General features: G+C 53.0%; 2 protein-coding genes across 6 annotated transcripts; one reads left to right on the plus strand and one right to left on the minus strand.

Annotated features, from left to right (window-relative positions):
* Nucleotides 1-397: 397 nt before the first annotated feature.
* Nucleotides 398-16,450, minus strand: zgc:158376 (uncharacterized protein LOC100101643 homolog). Of its 5 annotated transcripts, none has more exons than XM_061846751.1 (12): nucleotides 16,306-16,446; nucleotides 12,660-12,848; nucleotides 11,234-11,377; nucleotides 9,649-9,735; nucleotides 7,970-8,131; nucleotides 7,449-7,481; nucleotides 6,328-7,376; nucleotides 5,820-5,983; nucleotides 5,340-5,501; nucleotides 4,730-4,960; nucleotides 3,781-4,062; nucleotides 398-784 (listed from the first exon to the last, which is right to left on the minus strand). In XM_061846751.1, the coding sequence occupies exons 1-11, from the start codon at nucleotides 16,306-16,308 to the stop codon at nucleotides 3,833-3,835; spliced, it is 2,454 nt and encodes an 817-aa protein (XP_061702735.1). In that variant the 5' UTR covers nucleotides 16,309-16,446; the 3' UTR covers nucleotides 398-784; nucleotides 3,781-3,832. The 5 variants fall into 5 exon arrangements, with proteins under 5 accessions (XP_061702735.1, XP_061702734.1, XP_061702736.1 ...); XM_061846750.1 differs by having other exon boundaries at nucleotides 398-1,591; XM_061846752.1 differs by lacking the exon at nucleotides 16,306-16,446 and adding an exon at nucleotides 14,275-15,172 and having other exon boundaries at nucleotides 398-1,591.
* On the plus strand, nucleotides 15,483-18,092 carry ube2m (ubiquitin conjugating enzyme E2 M). The gene is made up of 6 exons (XM_061846761.1): nucleotides 15,483-16,018; nucleotides 16,483-16,577; nucleotides 16,655-16,693; nucleotides 16,771-16,874; nucleotides 17,535-17,598; nucleotides 17,666-18,092. The coding sequence occupies exons 1-6, from the start codon at nucleotides 15,904-15,906 to the stop codon at nucleotides 17,804-17,806; spliced, it is 558 nt and encodes a 185-aa protein (XP_061702745.1). The 5' UTR covers nucleotides 15,483-15,903; the 3' UTR covers nucleotides 17,807-18,092.
* The last annotated feature ends 82 nt before the right edge of the window (nucleotides 18,093-18,174 follow it).

Below are 18,174 nucleotides of genomic sequence, written 5' to 3' on the forward strand. Positions count from 1 at the left end.
GAAGCTTTGCGTTTCGGCGTGTCAATCTTCCAAGTGTGACATGTTCAACCAATAAATGGACATTCATACTTCGGTTGCTTTTGATTGATATCGGATTCTTTCACAAAGTTTCCATCCAAATCTTACATTTGTCCAACCCGCTTATCCTCACGTGTGTCGCGGGAGTGCATCCCTTTTTTTTTTCTCAGCCAAAATACTTGCATATTATCCTACTAGCATTTTGATTTATTTTTCGCGTGATAGGTTGTTTTTAATAGCGCGTGATTATTTGTTTACGTGTTTATTATCGGTTTGTGATAATCATGAGTTGCATGTGTGCCAAATGAACGCATCCAGGTGGTAAGTAGTAGTAAGGTAAGAAGTCTGCTATGTTAAAAGAAATAAATTGCAGAGGAATAAAAATGAACTCATTGCCTCTTTATTAGTTTTACAGTAGTCACTCATATGTCATAGCTGCCTTGAGTTGCTCTTTTGTCTTCCTACATCCCTCCTCATTTTCACAACATAAAATAATTATGGAAAAAGTATATATATATATATATATATATTTAAAAAAAACTGTTTAAAAATGCCCCTTTTCACAAAAAAAAAACAACTTTTGGCAATGGAGGATGAAGGTCCTCATGATCCAGTGCATTAGAAAACATCCATCAAGACGCGGTAAATTCAGCGCGTACAGCGAATTTGATAAGCGCTTTAATAGAAGGACCTTCGTCCAATCTGGTTTCATCTCCACACTTGTTGCCGGGCAGCTGGGACGCTGAGCTGCACAAGACGGGGAAAGCTGGGGGGGGGGGGGGGGGGAGTAGATATTGAAAAAAAAACAAAACATAACAAAACAAACACGCACACAATGAAAGCATGAGTTTCCAGAAGCGCATTGCTGCCACCCACCAAACAATCGTTGCGCATCACGTTACAACGCGATGAACTTTTGTGTTTCAACAAGATACATTTCTCTCTCCAAACAGGTTCAATATGATATTACGCGATGGTTCACGTTTAAAAACCTTTCACATCGTCACACGATTCACTTTTGCATTTGGCAAAACAAAACTCATTTCTTCTGGTTCACATCACTGGCAGAGGCCAATCAACGTATATTGGGCTTCTTTTTTTGTCGTATGAAGGAAAGTTACAAACAGCGAGCTCGTAACGCTTCTGGAATACTGTTTCAAAAAAGAAGCCCAGGCATTTCAAAAGATTGAAGACGCACCATCTCTTCAACGGGCCACACCGGTGACCTAAACTTGAAAGAAATCCTTCGTTTTGATTAGCCGAACGCCAAAGTTAAACTCGGCACATTTGAATGTGATAACTTAGCACGTGTCATGTGAAATGTTTCGACAAATTGTGACGGTGAATTTTTGTTCTGGTGCGGCAGCAATTACCCCCCTCCAAACCAAAATCGGTGGCACAGCACGGTGGAAATAAGAACCGTTTGGAAAGGCTGCTGCCCGACGGCCACCCTTTTTCACAGTTTTGTCCCGCCAACAGTCAAAGACTTGAGTAAACAATAAAAAATAAAGCTTATTTCAACTTTTGGGAAGCTTTTGTTGTTTGCGGTCCACTGATTCTTCACACTTTTGACCTGTAGAGTGGAAAGTCAAACGTTAGCTAAAGGACCCTGGTTTGCTGACACGCTAACTAGCTAGCAAAGCATCTCCTTTTGTTAGCTAACACGTAGCGCCGAGAGAAAGCAGCTCATCTGCTGTCAAGTTGACGGAATACAGGATGAAATTGGCGTGGAACGGCGAGTCGCTGAAAGCTAGCAGATGTCGCTCCGGAGGGAGAAAAAAAGCTCGAGCGCAACCCACACGCTTGACGGTCTTTGTAGTCCGACCAGACTGAGCCGCTCCTGTGTTTCAGGTCACTCGGGACCACCGAGCATATATCATTTTGTTCGATGCCACCGTAATGAAAATTCTTAGTTATCGGTGAACTGACAAGGCACACCTGGGGATGTAATTGAGGCCACAGCTCAAGCACTCTGCTTCCCTGGTCGAAATCAAAAGAAATCAGCCAGAAAATCAGAGAAAGGATCAGTGGAGCCCCACAAGTCTGGCTCATCCTTGGGTGGAATTTCCTCATCTGTTCGGATTAGATGCACATTTAAACGTGGGAATGTCCGAGCGTCACACCGCTTAGGAAGAAGACGGACGAGCACCGTATGCCGGAAATGTACGTGTTTTGCTCCGAAATGTGCCAATCATCCCGAGGACCCTGTGAAGAAAGTGTCCTTATCCACAGTGAGACGAGAACTGCGCTGGCATGGGCTGAAAGGCCACTAAACTAGAATGAAGCCAATGCTGCTAGCCATCCATCCACTTTCTAAGATGCTTATGCTCACCAGGGTCACGGGAGCGCTGGAGCCTATCCCAGCTGTCATCGGGCAGGAGCGGGCGGGGTCCACCCTCAACTGGTTGGAAGCACACACGGACAGACACAGTCGCAGTCACGATCGCATCTGGAGGAAATTTAGCGTCTCCAATCAATGCCCGTTTTTGGGATGTGGGAGGAGTGCCCGGAGAAAAGTCACGCAAACTGAACCCCGGACCAATGGTGTACAGCTGCGCCACCGCCATTACTGCTAAAGAAACCTAAAAAATACACATTACTGTTTGCAAACACCAACCACCAAGACAAAGGTCTTAACGACGGGAGACGTGTCCTGCGCCGTGATGGACCAAGATTACAGCTGGAGGAAAAAGGGGGAAGCTCGTAGTCCTGAGAACACCGTCCCAACTGTGAAGCGCGGAGGTTTTTCCCCAGCGCTCTTCATAAAACAGACAAAGGACATGAAACCAGCATCTCCAGACATCAGCCTGCAAGCTAAAACGTAGGTGCAAATAAACCGAAGCGTACTAGCAAAAGAGGCTGGAGGATAACAAAGTCGAGGTCTTGGAGTGGCCTCGATCTGAATCCCGTGGGGGGGAAAAAAAAGGCGTATGCGAGCGACAAAACCCGACTCAATAAATAAGCCAATTCTCTTTCGCACGAGGGTGGTGGCAAAAAACAAAACCGACAATCAGGAGAGGTTTAGTCTGATGTGACTTTGCAAACTGTATGGAAACTTCTGGCTTCAACTGCAAATTAGGGGGGGATATGAGCTAATTAGCCTAGCTTAGCAGGAAACTTCTCCCGACTAAAATGCTGTTTTACTCGTCTTCAATTACTGTTGTAAAGGAGGAAAAGCCAACACAGCCAATCTTTGTGCTCAGCTAGCGATGGCGTTCTTTCAAGTTCCTTCAAACAGCGACGTTGACAACGTTTCACCCGAATTCCGAGTCTGGTTGAAAGTAGTCGGTTCAAACTAGGAATCTGTTTGGACCGCGATTGCCGTGCTGGGACTCGTTCATCGTTTCTGAATTTCACATCGCTCGCGGGAGGTTCTGAAACTGTCGCTCAATTTGTTTTCTCCAGAGCGGCGAGCCGGTCGGGAAAGGCCAAAAGATTCTAAACGTACTTCGTGCCTACAGAATCCTTCATTCATCCCGACTCCCGACTCATCCGCGAGGCTAACTTCCCTTAGCTTAGCATCGGTGGCGCTACGATTTAGCTTAGCACAAGGTTGTGTTGACATGTTGCTGTCGTGGATGAAGACTTCCTGCGGTTGTGCAGCTGATCAGCACTTGAATCGGGGGGCACGCGAGGGTCTCTTGAGGTGTGCACGAAACTCGAGATATAATACACGCACATACATTTGTACACAGAGCGAATATGTACATGCTCAGAGGTATGTGGCCGACACGCTTCTTTTCTTATTCTCTTCCTCCTCACCTGTCGTGTCCTCAAATGTCCCAAGATGCCGCGGGACCCTTAGCGTTAGCATTTAGCTGTTCTTGAGCAGCGTCCTGTCCTCAGGCGGACAGGAAGTGGAAGCAGCTAGGGCGGCGGCGGCAGAGGAAGCCGACAAGGAAGAAGACGAGGACGCCTGCGGCGGGAAGCACAGGAGTTGTCCGGCTTCGGCGGGAAGGAGCGAACACGAGCGAAGGTCCACCGTCTGCAGGGACGGACAGCGGCGCAACAACGGGACGCTCTGCTCCGTCACCTTCACGCAACCTGGCACGCACAAACGCAAACGACCTGCTCACGTGACGCACGACACTTCGACCGCTCGCCGATAACACGGTCGGCCTCCGCCGATTGTTGGGAGTTTTCGCAACTTTCACATTTTGAAGTCCTAATTTGAATGTTTACAACCATCCATTTCCCGAGCCGCTTATCCCCACCGGGGACGCGGGAGCGCCGCGGCCAATCCCAGCTGTCGTCGGCCAATCGCAGGGCACGGAGACAAACGAAAGACCGTTGGCGCCCGCGATCACATCCATTTCGAGTCTCCGATGAATGCGAGCGCGTTTTGGGGATGTGGGAGGAAAGCCGAGTGCCCACCCGGAGAAAAGCCGCCACGCGGGCATGCACGGGGAGAACATGCAGATGAAACCCGCTATTTTTTCCATCAATTATTTCGGATTCTGATGGGTTCGGCCTTGAACATCCACCAGAAGAAGATCAAAAGGGTTCCAGAAGCGCAGCCTGCTTTCGTCGACGACCACACAAATTGCAGAATATTCACTGGTCGGCAGGATTTGAAACATTTGAAGGGGAAACGACCGTGGAAATGGTCGCTGATCGATTGTTCCAAATCGAGCGGAAGGAAAAAAAAAAAAAAAAAAAAATCCAAACGGCGGACGGAGGCTGACCGCGCCTGTGGCGTCGCCGGCGTTACCTGCCAGGTTGAGGTGCGTTAGGGTGTGTCTGAGCGGCGAGGCGGGCGCGGCCAGCGTGGCGACGCTGTGGTCCGACACGTTGGCGCAGTGGCTGAGGTCCAGCTTGGCGAGGCGCGGCACGAAGCGCACCAAGAGGCGGGACGCCGCGTCCGTCAGGTCCAGCCCGGACAGCCGCAGCTCCGTCACGTTGTGGAAGCGGCCGGCTCGCGGCTCCGTGCCGCCGCCGCGAGCTGTGTCACCGATCACACGGAGGGATTCTTAAAGAGACGACTCCGTCGGCCAGAAAAACGGGCAGTGATTACCAACGCAGCGACCGTCCAAACCAGATTTCGCTCTCATCTTCCAAAAGAGCTGACGCTAATCGGCCCAAAGAAGCATTTTAGCGCTCAACTCTTAGAGCCTAAAGGCAAAAGCGTCCCATCAACAAGAGACCAAAAAAAAAAAAAAAAAAGAAAGAAATTGTCACGAGCGAGGTTCCACTGCAGAGTCGGGAACGAGCCGACGACCGAACGCGCGATCGAGTCACCGATTCCGACTTCCTAATCGCTACCAAAATCATTTCTCGCTTCTTTCGACGCCGACGACGGGAGCGACGTGCGGCGCACTCACCTGCCCGACTGTCAGAGGGCGGAGCCAGGAGCTCTCTCAGGTGCGCATCTTTCAAGTCGTCCACGCCGCTCAAGTCCAACACGCGCAAACACGAGCGCACGCCCTGGCACAGCGCCGACACCGCCGGCCACGCGACGCCCGCCACCGTCAACTCCGCCAGGCCTGGAGCAACACACGCAAACATCGAGATAAATCGATAGCAACGCGTATCGCGACCGTCGTCGGGTAGTTACAAAAAAAAAAAAAAAAAAAAAAAAAGAAAATCATCGCCGCTAGCAAAGTCGGCCGGAAGGGTCGCCAACGGGGAGTCTTCCATTTCGACGAGCCGTCCGGTCCGAGAAACGCGCCCTTCGCTGCCAAGTCGTCGGGCGGAAATCGGAACGGCTAAACGGGCCGCGTTTGACAGAAAAGTAACCGGCAGCCGAGCACCCGAGAAAACGCGTTGGAGTGAAATGTTTTCCCCGCCATGCCGAGCGAGACCTGGCAGGCGGCTGATGAGCCAGGTCAGCTGCTTCTTGGAGATGTTGGTGTGGCCCAGGTCCAGCGAGGCGGGCTGCCGGCGGATGATCCCGCTGAGCATGGGCGGCGTGATGGAGCGTTGTCGGCTCAGGTCGATCTGACTCCACAGACGCTTGTCGCAGCACCTGCGCGGTCACACCGGGCCCGGTCGGTCACTTTGGACTTTTGCCATCGGACCGGAGCGGCCGTTCCCAACCGCCGTGCCGCCTCGGAAAAAAGATTCGCCCGACTTCGGACGGAGCGGGAAAAGACGTGTTTTGACATCGCCGATGCTCTTGAATTGACAAGGCCACTTTTGGGGACGTGCCGTAAAACGGGGAAAAGCGACGAATTTGGGGTCCGCAATGACAAACGACATGAAGTTGGCACGTTTCCACAGGAACAGGAACAGGAACTCTGTGAACTCTGGTCCTGGCTCACGAACGGTTGGGAAGGACTCGCGGGCGGGCGGGCGGGCGGACGGACTGACCAGCGGCTCCAGGTGCGACAGACGCGCATGCACAGGCACAGCTCGCGCTGGCCGAGGAAGGTGAAGACGCGCAGCCACACGTCGCGCGTCATCACGTGGGCGCGGCCCGAGTCCAGCGGCAGGCAGCTGGGCTCGGGGCAGGCGGGGGGCGGCCTCACCAGGTGGCGCTCCATCTGGACGGGACGGGGGGGCGACGGCACGGCAGGGGGGCTGCGCTTCATCACGTGCGAACGCCCCCCCGCCGTCCCCGAGCAGGGCGACGCCGCCGTGGCCGACACCAGGGGGCCGCCCCCCGCCCGCCCCCCGTCGGAGGCGGGGACGGAGGCCGTGCAGTTTCTCTGCCGACTCTTGCCGCCCCTGGTCCCGCCCGCTCCGACGCCGTGTCTGTGATTGGTCAGCGGGCTGCCGGCGTTCTGGCCGCACACGCGTCCGTTGCTGCGCTGCGAGGAGGACAGAGCCGCTTGATTGGAGGAGAGCGGCGAGGGCGTGTTTTTCCCGACTCTGTCTAAGGGGGGCGGGTCGTCCTCGTCAGTCGCGGCGGCGGCTTTCCTCGCCCGCGGCGCCGAGGTTCCGTCTGCGTCTCCTCGCCGCCGGGCCTTGTCTCCCGGCCGTTCCTCCTCGCGCTCCTCGTCCTCGTCCTCTGACTCGTCGCTGGCGCTGAAGCCCAACTCCGCCAGGCGCCGGTCCCGCTCGCGCTCTCGCTCGCTGCGGCTCCTCTCCGGGCGTTCCGGGCCGCTGTTGCCGTGGGCGGCGGGAGGAGGCGGCGGCGCCGGCACGGGCGAGGAGGGCGAGGAGGCCCCGCCCCCGCGCAGGGAGTCGTCCGAGTCGGATTCCGAGTCCGACTCGGAGCTGGAGGAGGACGAGGACGACGAGTCGGGCCGGCGCTCCAGGAGGCACATCCTCTTGAAGCGCTCCAGTTTTTCCCGGTGGTGCGAGCGCATGTCGGCGTCGCCCGCCGTCGACGACGAGGAGGAGGAGATGGAGCCCTGAGGAGGCCCTTCCGCCGAGGAGGGGGGGCCGTTGGACTCTGCTCCTTCCTGTTTGGGCTTCTACAAAGCAGGAGGCGAGAGCGCACGTCAGAAGCCCGACAGAACCCCGGCACACCAAAACATTTTGCGTACCTTTTTGAGCCGTTTCTCGTGCACGCCCTTCATCTGAAAGACAAGATACACTTTTATTGTGAAGGAGCATCAGAGGCGCAGACGCCACGGACAACTTCTCCGATTCCTCACATCAGCGAACGAACGAACGAACGAACGAACGTTTGACTTGACTGAAGATTGGACGCCAAGGCGTGTTTGTCCATTTGTGCCCCGCCGGTCCGTTCGCTGTACCCGTAATCCCGTTTTTTGATTTTTGATTTTCGATGATTTGATCGATTGTTCTTTTATCTTTTTTGTGTCAATCTTAGATCGTGTTTGTATTTACGTTTTGTGACTTTTCTTGTTGACTTGTGCCGTACAAAAATGGAAGGCTGCATCAATTTCGCTCCAAACTCAATTATGGTTGCTCGAGTGGTGAACAAAGTGGCGATTTTATTCTTTTTTTTTTTTTGGGGGGGGGGGGGGGGGGGGGAGAATCACTCCAATGAACAAAAACTGAATGAAAGTGCAGAAAATGTTGTCATACGCCAGCAGCCGACCTTCTTTTTGGGCCCGGCGCCGTCCGAGGACGTCTCCTTCCTCCGCTTGTGGCCGCCGTCCGGCCTGGGCGCCTCCTTTTTGGGCGGCGGCTCGTCCGTCAGCTTCCAGCGGCCCAACTCGCCGTTGTCCAGACGGCGCTTGGCCAAGATGTCCGCCTGCTCCTGCGGCCACAGAGGAGGGCGAGGGGGGGCGGGTCACACGGGCGCTACGCTGACCCGATCCGCTCTACGCACGCAACGGGAAACAAGCGTGACGCGATCCCAATCGGTCTAAAAGTGAACGCGCCTTTGTTGAGCGACAGACCGACCAATCGAATGCTCCTCAAGCAGATGGCAGACGCGCCAGCGAAGTTGCACTTCCGCTGCTTGCAATTCATACTACAGAATAAATATAGCGAGTGTTCGACGAAATGAATTGTTAGCCCGCTGGCAGATTTGGCTGAAATGGGAATCGCTAACCCGAAGAGGGAGAGCCTCGGGACGCAACTCGTTGAACGGACTTGCACGGGTCTCCGGGCGCGCACCCTTGAGACTTTCTGGCCCCTCCCTCGTTGCGCCAACTTTGCCAATTGCTTGCTTCTATTCCGGTTGAAAATGAACACAGCCCCTCCCACCACGCTTCACTTGTATGACTGATGGCCAAAAGTTTTGAGAGTGACACAAGTATTGGTTTTTCCCAACATCTGCCGCCTTTTTGTTGGATGCTGCTTTGCAATCCTGAAGCACGATCGCAAGTGTCGAAGGCTTCTATTGACAATTGAATGAAGTGGATAGCAAGAGTCAACATTTGCAGCGTTGACCCTTCTTTTTCAAGACCTCCGCAACTGGCGCCCAGTTTGTCCGCAAGTTCTCAACGGGATGACGTTTCCTGGCCGTGGACCCAAACTGTCACTTTTGCCTCGTGGCAAGCTGTTGGGAGAAGTTGCTCTCGGAGGATGTTCTGGTAGGATTCGGGCAAAATTGTGATTGAGTCCAGTCCCCTTGGCTGAGAAGCAACCCCACACAGGACACTTTGGGGTTGCCGTCCCACAGGACGGACGGTAGCGCTCACCTTTTCTTCTCCGGACGAGCTTTTTTTCCCCAGATGGCCCAAGCAAATGACTTCGGGCCGGTCAACGGCAGTCCGAAGTCCGTCCCCGATGTTTTTTCTTGGAGGCAAGCGGCTTCTTTTCTGACCTTCTTGACCCCAGGCCATCGCCTCGCACCCGCTCGCCGCCATTCCCTCGCAAGCTTGAAGAACCGGCCTCCTATTAACGGTGCCGTTCCGACAGATCGGCACCAATGACAAAATGATCTCAAGCACTCTCGCGAGAGAATCGCTGACGTGATGGCAGCTGGGGGGGGGGGTCATTCTCCATGGCAAAGAGCGACTCTGCAATTCATCTGATGACTTTTCATCACATTGTGCATTACATTCAAATGACCATCATGAATAAACGAGGCCGCAAATTTGGGGAAAAATGAATATTTGTGTCATTGTCGAACTTTTGGCCTCAGCCGTGAGAAAATCTCTCTACAGCGATTAGGGAGTTTTTGTTTCAGCCGTACGCTCAACTAAATCCCAATTTGGGAATGAAAAAAAGATTCTGGATGAACGGGATTCGCAGTACACGTACGGAACCACCCGAGCCCACTTTCTGAAAAGGGATGGCAGGAAGGCCGCCGACGTCGCAACGCACCTTGCTGGTTTTTCCCTCTTTGTGGCACTTGGGACACTCCCAGCAGTTGGGGATCTCGTCGTTGATGATGCCCTCCGCTTTGCCCATCTGCCGTCACACACACACAAACACACGAGCGTGTCAACCAATGGCCCTGTGGGCGGCGCACAAGATGTGAAGGTCACGCAGTCGACAGCCAACATAACGTTCCCGTGCCATCTCGTTTTTTTCCCCCCCATCATCTGTGAAGGCCTTTTAAGGGGTTTGCACGCTAACTCGGGCTGAAAATGCCCAGAATGCCCTTTCAATGTCCTCATTGCAGTCGAGAGGGTCAGATTTCTCCCCAATATTCGATACGGACAAAGCCGGAGGTTGATATACACGGTGCAAAACGACGCCCATTTCAGATTTTGTCAAAACCTCTCCTGTTTCCGGGTTTAGGGTTAGGCGTGTGCGAGCGAGGCAAGCGACAAATCAGACTCCCTTCCAGCAGTTGTGTCGGGGGGGGGGGGGGGGCGTCGACGGTGACATCACGTTTCAAGTGCGGAGGTCTCGCTCGCTTTGTTAAGATGAACGCTGGATTGTTGACCCACGATTAAGAAAGGTGATCTGAAAGCGGATGTGGGCTGAAAGAAACAGACGGGCTTTTACGGGCTTTAGGCTTGAACAGAACTGCTCCGAGAGCTTCGTTGCGCTGCCATTTTGCCGACAATGACGGCAAGAATGTTAATGCATCCTCAATTACATTTAAATCGGGGGGAGGGCTTAGCTGCCAAAAGATGGGCAGGACGTCAGCTAACCGAACGTGCAAAGAACAAAAAGAAGACCATTAACGTTTCTGGACAGATTTTACGTTGAAAGTCACCGTTAGATCATTTCGCTCTGTTTTTAGATTAGCCACCAAAAACAAAAATCGATCGATATATGTATATATATATATCTACACACACTCTGAGAGTGTATAAAAACCATTATGCATATAAAAGGTCACACCGGTGACACAAAATGAGCGAAGCCCATTATCTTTATTCACCCAAAAAAATGTACACATAATTCCCCTTGCAACCTCATTCAAATGCTATGAACAGCTGCAGTCTTGGCGCCCGTTGTTCAGGCTGGACCCGCAGAGGACCCGCATACTTCCATTCTATCCTGATTAGAAGCGCTTTCATTTGCTTTGAGAGAGGCGGAATGTTCCTTTTGCCCCACCGAGGGTCCAAAGTCCGTTTTGGTACGGAGACGTTGAACTGGAATTGGCGCCGGGCGGGAAGCCTTCCGCAAATGCGCCGCGACGTCACCGTTTACGCACGTCGTAAAGACGGCGTCGATTTTTTGAAACTTGTTTTCGCAAACAATCCCAACTACTGGCCTGCGTAGACGACGGATAAACGACGATTCCAAAAACAGACGCCGACGACCAAACTGTCGACGTTATCCGCGACTGCGCCTCTGGGCCGGGTCGAGCCCGACACAGCGAACGGGCGCGCGCCAGAGCGGCGAGGGAACCTTTGATGTCACAAAGAAGCAGAAAGGCGTGCGGACGCTTTTCCGGAGCCTCGACCCGCAAAATGTTGTGATCCCGGGCCTTCCCTGGCGTCGTACCCACCTTGAGGCAGCAGGGGTGTATGATTTCGTTGCAGATGGTGCATTCCATCAGGCTCAGGCTGAACTTGTCCTCCTCGCCCTCCACCGTGTCCTCCTTCCCCGCCTCGCCGCACGCCAGGCACACCGCCGTGTGCGGCAGCACGGGCTGCACACAGAGGTCACAGGTCACAGGTCAAGGCCCGTTTTCACTCCGCATCGTGTGGCATCGCTCTTCTCCAAACAAAACAAAAACAAAGTCAACACCAAAGCGCAACTTTGCCAAATGAGTTTTTCTTGGCTTTATGTTCACATCAAATGTGAAGAACCGGAGAAGCGGAAACATTTCAACTGGTTTGCACAGTCCTGAGGTTGCGGGTTCAAATCCAGCCTCGCCAGCGTGGAGTTTGCACGTTCTTCCCTGCGCCGTGGGTGTGAACGGCCGCTTGTTTGGACGTGCCCCGCCGTTGGCTGGCGACCAGTCCAGGGTGTGGCCCGCCTCTCGCGCGAAGGCAGCTGGCATGTGCGACCCGGGTGAGGGAAAAAGCAATCAATGGTGAATTCAAACACTCAAATGTCTCCATCGGTCACGGATGTCCGATCGGAAAGAAGATGGAGACACGTGACTGTGAAAATCTGTCACCGGCTGCTACGCAAACACGAACAGTGGAGCAGCAACTGGAAGGAGACGGACGGGACGGAAAGGAAAAAAGCCACCGTATGGTACGAACTCGCCAGCGCCTCCCCAAGCATCCCGCAGCCGTCGTCACGTTGCTCCAAACCTCCGCACTCAACCACTCGCTTCGTCTTCCAGTCAGTCACCTCGCATGCGCGTGTGTCGGTCGCCATGGAAACACAGCATCCCTGGCCTACAACTCGGCTCCGACGCTATTTGAAGAACGTGTGAGAGAACGTCGGAGGTCGGCCACCTCTTGGCTACGGATTCATATGAAAGGCTACGATATTTCCTCAAATCACGGTTAACAATATTATCCATCCATTTCCTGAGCCGCTCGTCCTCACGAGGGTCCCGGCGGGAGTGCCGGAACGCCTCCCGACCATCTTCGGGCGGTAGGCGGAGACCCCGAACCGGTCGGCGGCCGATCGCAAGGCACATAGAAACAAACAATCAATCGTTAATGATGTCTCATTATAAATGATCATTTATGTCAGACACCGATCATGTAAATGATTTCTCAAAATGAGGAAAATGATCCATCAATATGCAACAGCATATTTCTAGAAATCTGTGCCAGTGTCTACATTTTCAAAAATGACAAGCGACGAGCGGCCGCCACGTTTGAATCTCACTCGAGATTTGCGTTTGTAGAGCCCTATTTGGGTTTTGACATCTGCTCCAGTTGGACTCGTCGCTCGGGAGGATTTTGTAAGACTGCGCCCACGAAAAGGCGGAGACACCCGAGAGCGCCGACGTCCCGTTAGCGTCTCACCGCTGTGCACTGGCGGAGCAGGCAGGACTGCTTCATGCGACCGGGTCCTCCGAACTTCTTCATGTCCTTGCAGAAGTGACACTCGCCGCACTCGCTGCGGGTGCACGCCTGGCAGCGGCGGCACCGCGTCCTTCTGCGCCTCGCCCCCCCGCCCAGCGCCTTACTGCCCGACATCCCCCAACGAGTCAGCTGCAAGCACAACAACAACAACAACAACAACGACGTCAACGACATGACTTTCTTTTCTACAGTCGTTCTTCACTCCACAGACAACACTTGCGAGCAAACATTGGCCAGTTTCATGCGATATTTTGCTTTCACAGTCTTGTCACAAACACCTTTGGTCACTTTTGCTTATTCTGGCACCGTGAAAACGGCATTCCGACAGTCTTTGCTTTTTTTTTTTGCTTTTTTCCTCTAAATTTGCCCTCAGTAAGGCTCCAAACACACTACCAGCAATAATGTTCGGTATTAGGAATGACTAAAAGAGAGTAAAAGCTAAACATGGGAATGGATTTTATGTTCAAGCATAATTTGGTTTAGACAAAACTAATCGTCTAATAGTCCCTATTAGGGCCTGAATGATGCGCCGGCCATTATCAGCTCTATTCAAATGAGCCAAAATCAGGTTCCCCCCCCCCATTATTTCTTTTTTTTTTTTTAAACACATCAACATAAGATAATTAGACTTTGAAAAAAAAATAAAAAATTACCAGTGTTAAACAAAGACAAAAGGACAGTGTATTGTAAAATCTTTAAGTAATCTTTGTTGCTATATGACCAAAAAATTTTATCATTTTTTCATTTTATCATCTACTGTATATAGCTTTTAATCAGATGATTATCAGTCATCGGATGATTTTTTTTTTTTTTTTTTTTTACTGGCGAGTATCAGAATCGACCCCGTGGGTCGGGCCCAGGTGCTTATGCTGACAACTGGGAACGTGTGTTGTGATGGAGCTCATATTATTCCCCCCCAAAAAAGTTGAAAAATGACAAATGTGGACAAATGTAAAAGAGCTCACTGGCGATAGATTGCGCGCAATGCAGCAATATATTTAAAAAATGAAGAAAAATAAGAAACAAAGACGGTCTTTTTTCTGTTATTCTATTTTTTTGTAAATGTACACCAATAAAAAAATTCTGGAATGGAACTCATTGCCACTTTATCAAGTTATTTTTAATGAGAAACACTGCTTTAACTTTTAGTTTGCACAGACTTTCGTAAGCAAAAACCTAATTTGCAGTTTGTGAGTAAAACCGGCTCAAGTAGGCAAGCTAATATTAGCCAATTTCATGTGAAGATGAGGGGCCAGGTCGTGATGCTGGGGTCACGTGATCGGTGGACATCACAAAGCATCCTGTTAGCCGAGCTAGCAAGCGTCGGGCAGGCTGCGAAACAAACCCACGCGTGTTCCCACATTGGAACATTGAGATGATGTTGCTGATCTCTCTCGCACACGAGCACCCCCACCCCACCCCACCCCACCCCAAACGTGAAAGGGGCAACCGGGGCTAACATGCTAAGCCTTAGCATCATCCCGGCTGCTGTGTGGGGCTTCCGAGCGGTCGCGCGCGAGCAGTCCGACGACCACCGCCGGCGGTCGTCACCCACCTCTGGCTGCTATCGGCTCGCATGCTCCCGGCTCGCACATTAGAAACAAGATTAGCGTGCAGCCAGCCGCTAGCCACGTTAGCTCGTCGTCCGTCAGCTTCCTTGTTCGGAGCCGCCTCAAGCGCTACCCATGCCGCTAGCCAGCGTTAGCCTCCGGCGGAGCTCCCGGTCGGCCGGTGTGAGGACCCGATGAGTTATCGATCAACCGACAGATCGATATCGATGAGACACGGAGGGCGCAGTGCTGCTAGTGGGGGGGGGTGGGGGGGGCTGTGGGGTGGGAAACGAGCCCATTCACGTTCTCACGTTCTCTCTCTCTCTCTCTCGACTTCCGCCGCGTACATCGCAGCGTGCGTACGCGCTCTACTTCCCGGGTGCATTCGCTTCCAATCCCTGGTATCCCTCCGCAAGAGAATGTAGTCCCCTCCACTGCCGTCTGTGCGTTACGTGACGTCACACAGGTAACTGCCGTCCGGTTCCCTGAAGAGGCTAGTAAATGTTGAAAGAAACATCATGCAAATACAAACTAACTCAATTGCTGATTGTGATGAAGTCAAAGCTGTAGAAGAGAAAGTCAAGACACTCTCTGAAGCAAGGCACTCCTCTGCATTGGTTAGATCCGTGTCACATGGTTTAGACGCCATGTTGTCTTTGCCTTGCATCAGCCTGCGGCAGCTTTTGACCATTCCAAGTGGACAAGGTGCGCAGATGCACCGTCGTCGTCCCCCCCACCCCCGAAAAAAAAAATAACAAAAAGGACGAGGACAGAAGTAAACCGTGAATTGATCAAAAATTGCTTTCATCATTCAATTTTTGTTGTTATTATTGTTGGTTGCGTTTCCCCAACTCGACGCAGGCCCCGCCCCTCTCGTACGGCCTTGTGACACCTCGTCAGACTGCCACCTGCAGGGCAGCGCTGGGTACACAAGGTTGTAAGTGAGGAGTGAACGAGTACCGTCTGCAATGGTAAAGTATCGGAGTGTCTTGAAAACTACTAAATAATATAAATAAATAAATTTGCTGCGACGGGATCCCAACGGTACATTTTGGAAATTTTGCGTTGCACGGCAGTGACGTGATGTGGAATTGGGTGACAAGATGGCGCCCTCCTGTCACTATCCACCAATGACGTGTCCACACTTTTTGTCTTTTCTGCAGTTTTGACGTTGCACGCACGCCCCGCCCCGCCTACCGGGTCTGACGTCGACTAGAGAAATGCAAGCTGGGATTTGAAGTTGTCTACGCAATCAAAAGAATTTGCTTCACTCACTCACTCACTGTGGACTCACCGTAGACACGGCGAGGTCCAAACAAATATATTGAATGAGATAAGTCAAAATAAAAGTATTCCTTGAGTGTCAAGTTTCGGAACAAGGCCAACCCCGCCGAGCTCCCTGCCTCGCAGTTAGCATGTAACTACTAGGCTAGCTAGCTAGCTAAAGCTAGCGCCTAGCGTGTAATTGGTTGACGTGCGCCGGTCGGCTCGATCAACATTCGGGTGCTGTTCGGACGGAACACACTCCACAGCCAGCCAGCCAGCCAGCCAGCCAGCCAGCGAGCGGCACACGACGCGGACTCGACTCGGTCGGCGAACTCGGACGGATCGGAGGCGCCATCCCGCGAGTGAAGATGATTAAGCTCTTTTCCCTGAAGCAGCAGAAGAAAGACGAGGAATCTGCCGGAGGAAATCGAACCGGAGCCGGCGGTAAAAAAGCCAGCGCGGCCCAGCTGCGAATACAAAAAGGTTCGCCGCGCACTCTTATTTACACACGGACGCGCTGAGGGGGTTAAGATAGCCGCGTGTGGACGTTGAATTGTTTGCAATGGAGCGAACACAATTGAGAGCTCGTCAGAGGCGAGAAGGCGCTCAGCTAGCGATTAGCCGCACAAGCTAATTCCCTCCGCGCTAGCCGCTACTTGTGTGCTCATTTCACAACAACGACAACACACAAATATTGGCGCGATTGAATCGCAGCGGGCTAGCTTTCAGTCGTGGAAAAAAAAGAAAAAGTACACATGCGTGTAGTGTACCATTAGCTCCGTGACGTCACCACACCTGCGGGGTCAGGTGAGCGGCTCACGCCCGCCAGTCAGGTCCCGCCGACATCACTTCCGGTGTTTCCACGCTGTACATTTAGCCCTTTTAACCCTTGACGCAGGGTTTCAACTTTTATCGCCCCCCCCCCCAAAAAAAAAAATGTCTTTCAGATATCAATGAGTTGAACCTGCCAAAAACGTGCGAGATCAACTTCCCTGACGACGACGACCTCCTCAACTTCAGACTCATCATCTCGCCTGACGAGGTGTGTGTGTGTGTCTGTGTGTGTACGCGACTTAAAAATGGACTCATTTCTGCTCTTTTCACTTTTTGTCCTTTTAGGGCATTTACAAAGGAGGAAAGTTTGTCTTCAGCTTTAAGGTTGACCTTTCTCATTGTCACCATGGCAACGCTGTTGTTTATTTGCGCGGAAATGGCAACAGGTGCGTGCGTTGCAGGTCGGACAGGGCTACCCTCACGACCCCCCCAAGGTGAAGTGCGAGACAATGGTGTACCACCCCAACATTGACCTGGAAGGAAATGTCTGCCTCAACATCTTAAGGTGATCTCACTTCCCGTTTGAGTGCGTGTGTGTGCGTGTGTGTGTCGTACAGACACAAACTCTGCGCAGTATTCCAAACGGTTTCTTTTTTGACGTTCTGCGAGACTCCCTCGGGAAACGTCAGCGTGTTCCTCCTTCCGGTTGCGCTCCAATCATCCCAAGCCGCGCGGATTCCGGACCACGGGCCATCTGGAATCTCTCGCGATCAAACAAAAGCCAGAAGCGACGCCGGGTGTGTTGCACCGACGTTTGTGGAGGGAGTCTTGCAGAAGGTCGACGGCGTCACCCGCCCAGAAGAGGAAAGAACCCGACGTCGGGCGGTTTGATTTACGGCACCTCCCTCGTCCGGCGCTTCTCGGCGGCGACATTCCGCCTCCCGTCACGACTCTCAGCGCGGGCCCCGGGTTCCACGTAGCGAACACGCTTCAACGTCCGGCGGGACGGGTCCAGAAGGAACACGGCTCAGAAGAGCAGAGCCAAAATTGGGACCATTATCTTGCGAGCGATCAGACCGGGGTTCTGTCTCGGAGGAGCAGATTCCAGGTCTTTCCGCGTTGAGATTGTCGGAAGGCCCGGGCGCCCGCTGCGCTCGAATGACCGAAACAAGATGGTTGCCGTCCCGTAAGACGTGAGGATTGCTTGTCCGTGTGTGCGTTGCAGGGAGGACTGGAAGCCGGTGCTGACGATCAACTCCCTGATCTACGGCCTTCAGTATCTCTTTCTAGTGAGTGACGCCCGCCATCCCGCCGGCGGGCACCTCGTGACCGATGACGTGATGTTGCCCTTTTCAGGAGCCCAACCCCGAGGACCCCCTGAACAAGGAGGCGGCGGAGGTGCTGCAGACCAACCGCCGGCTGTTCGAGCAGAACGTCCTCCGCTCGCTGCGCGGCGGCTACGTGGGCTCCACCTACTTCGAGAGGTGTCTGAAATAGCTCCGCCCGCACGGGAAGCCACCCGGGACATTTTCCGAGCCCCGCCCCCGACTCGGGGTTCGTCAATCACACCCGGCGGGACTTTGGGGGGGGGGCTGCGAATGTTGATGACATCACAAACGCTTTGACTTTTCATTTGGCAAGAGGCCACGCCCCCTCCCGCCACAGGGGCCGGGGGGCCACGGCCGTGGCGGGCGGAGATGCGCTGAAAAGGGCGGGGCTCGTGGGTTGAAATGTACATGAAGACTGCAATGTTTGACGTGAATAAAATATCAGCTCGCACGATCACGTTTAGCGTCTTTGCCGCCGCTGACGGGAGGCGTCGCTCGCAAAGCAAACTTAGCGCGTCGGGAAAAGTCTCTTTTGGA

Source organism: Syngnathoides biaculeatus, chromosome 16 (genome assembly GCF_019802595.1).
Source record: "Syngnathoides biaculeatus isolate LvHL_M chromosome 16, ASM1980259v1, whole genome shotgun sequence".
NCBI classification, from domain to species: domain Eukaryota; kingdom Metazoa; phylum Chordata; class Actinopteri; order Syngnathiformes; family Syngnathidae; genus Syngnathoides; species Syngnathoides biaculeatus.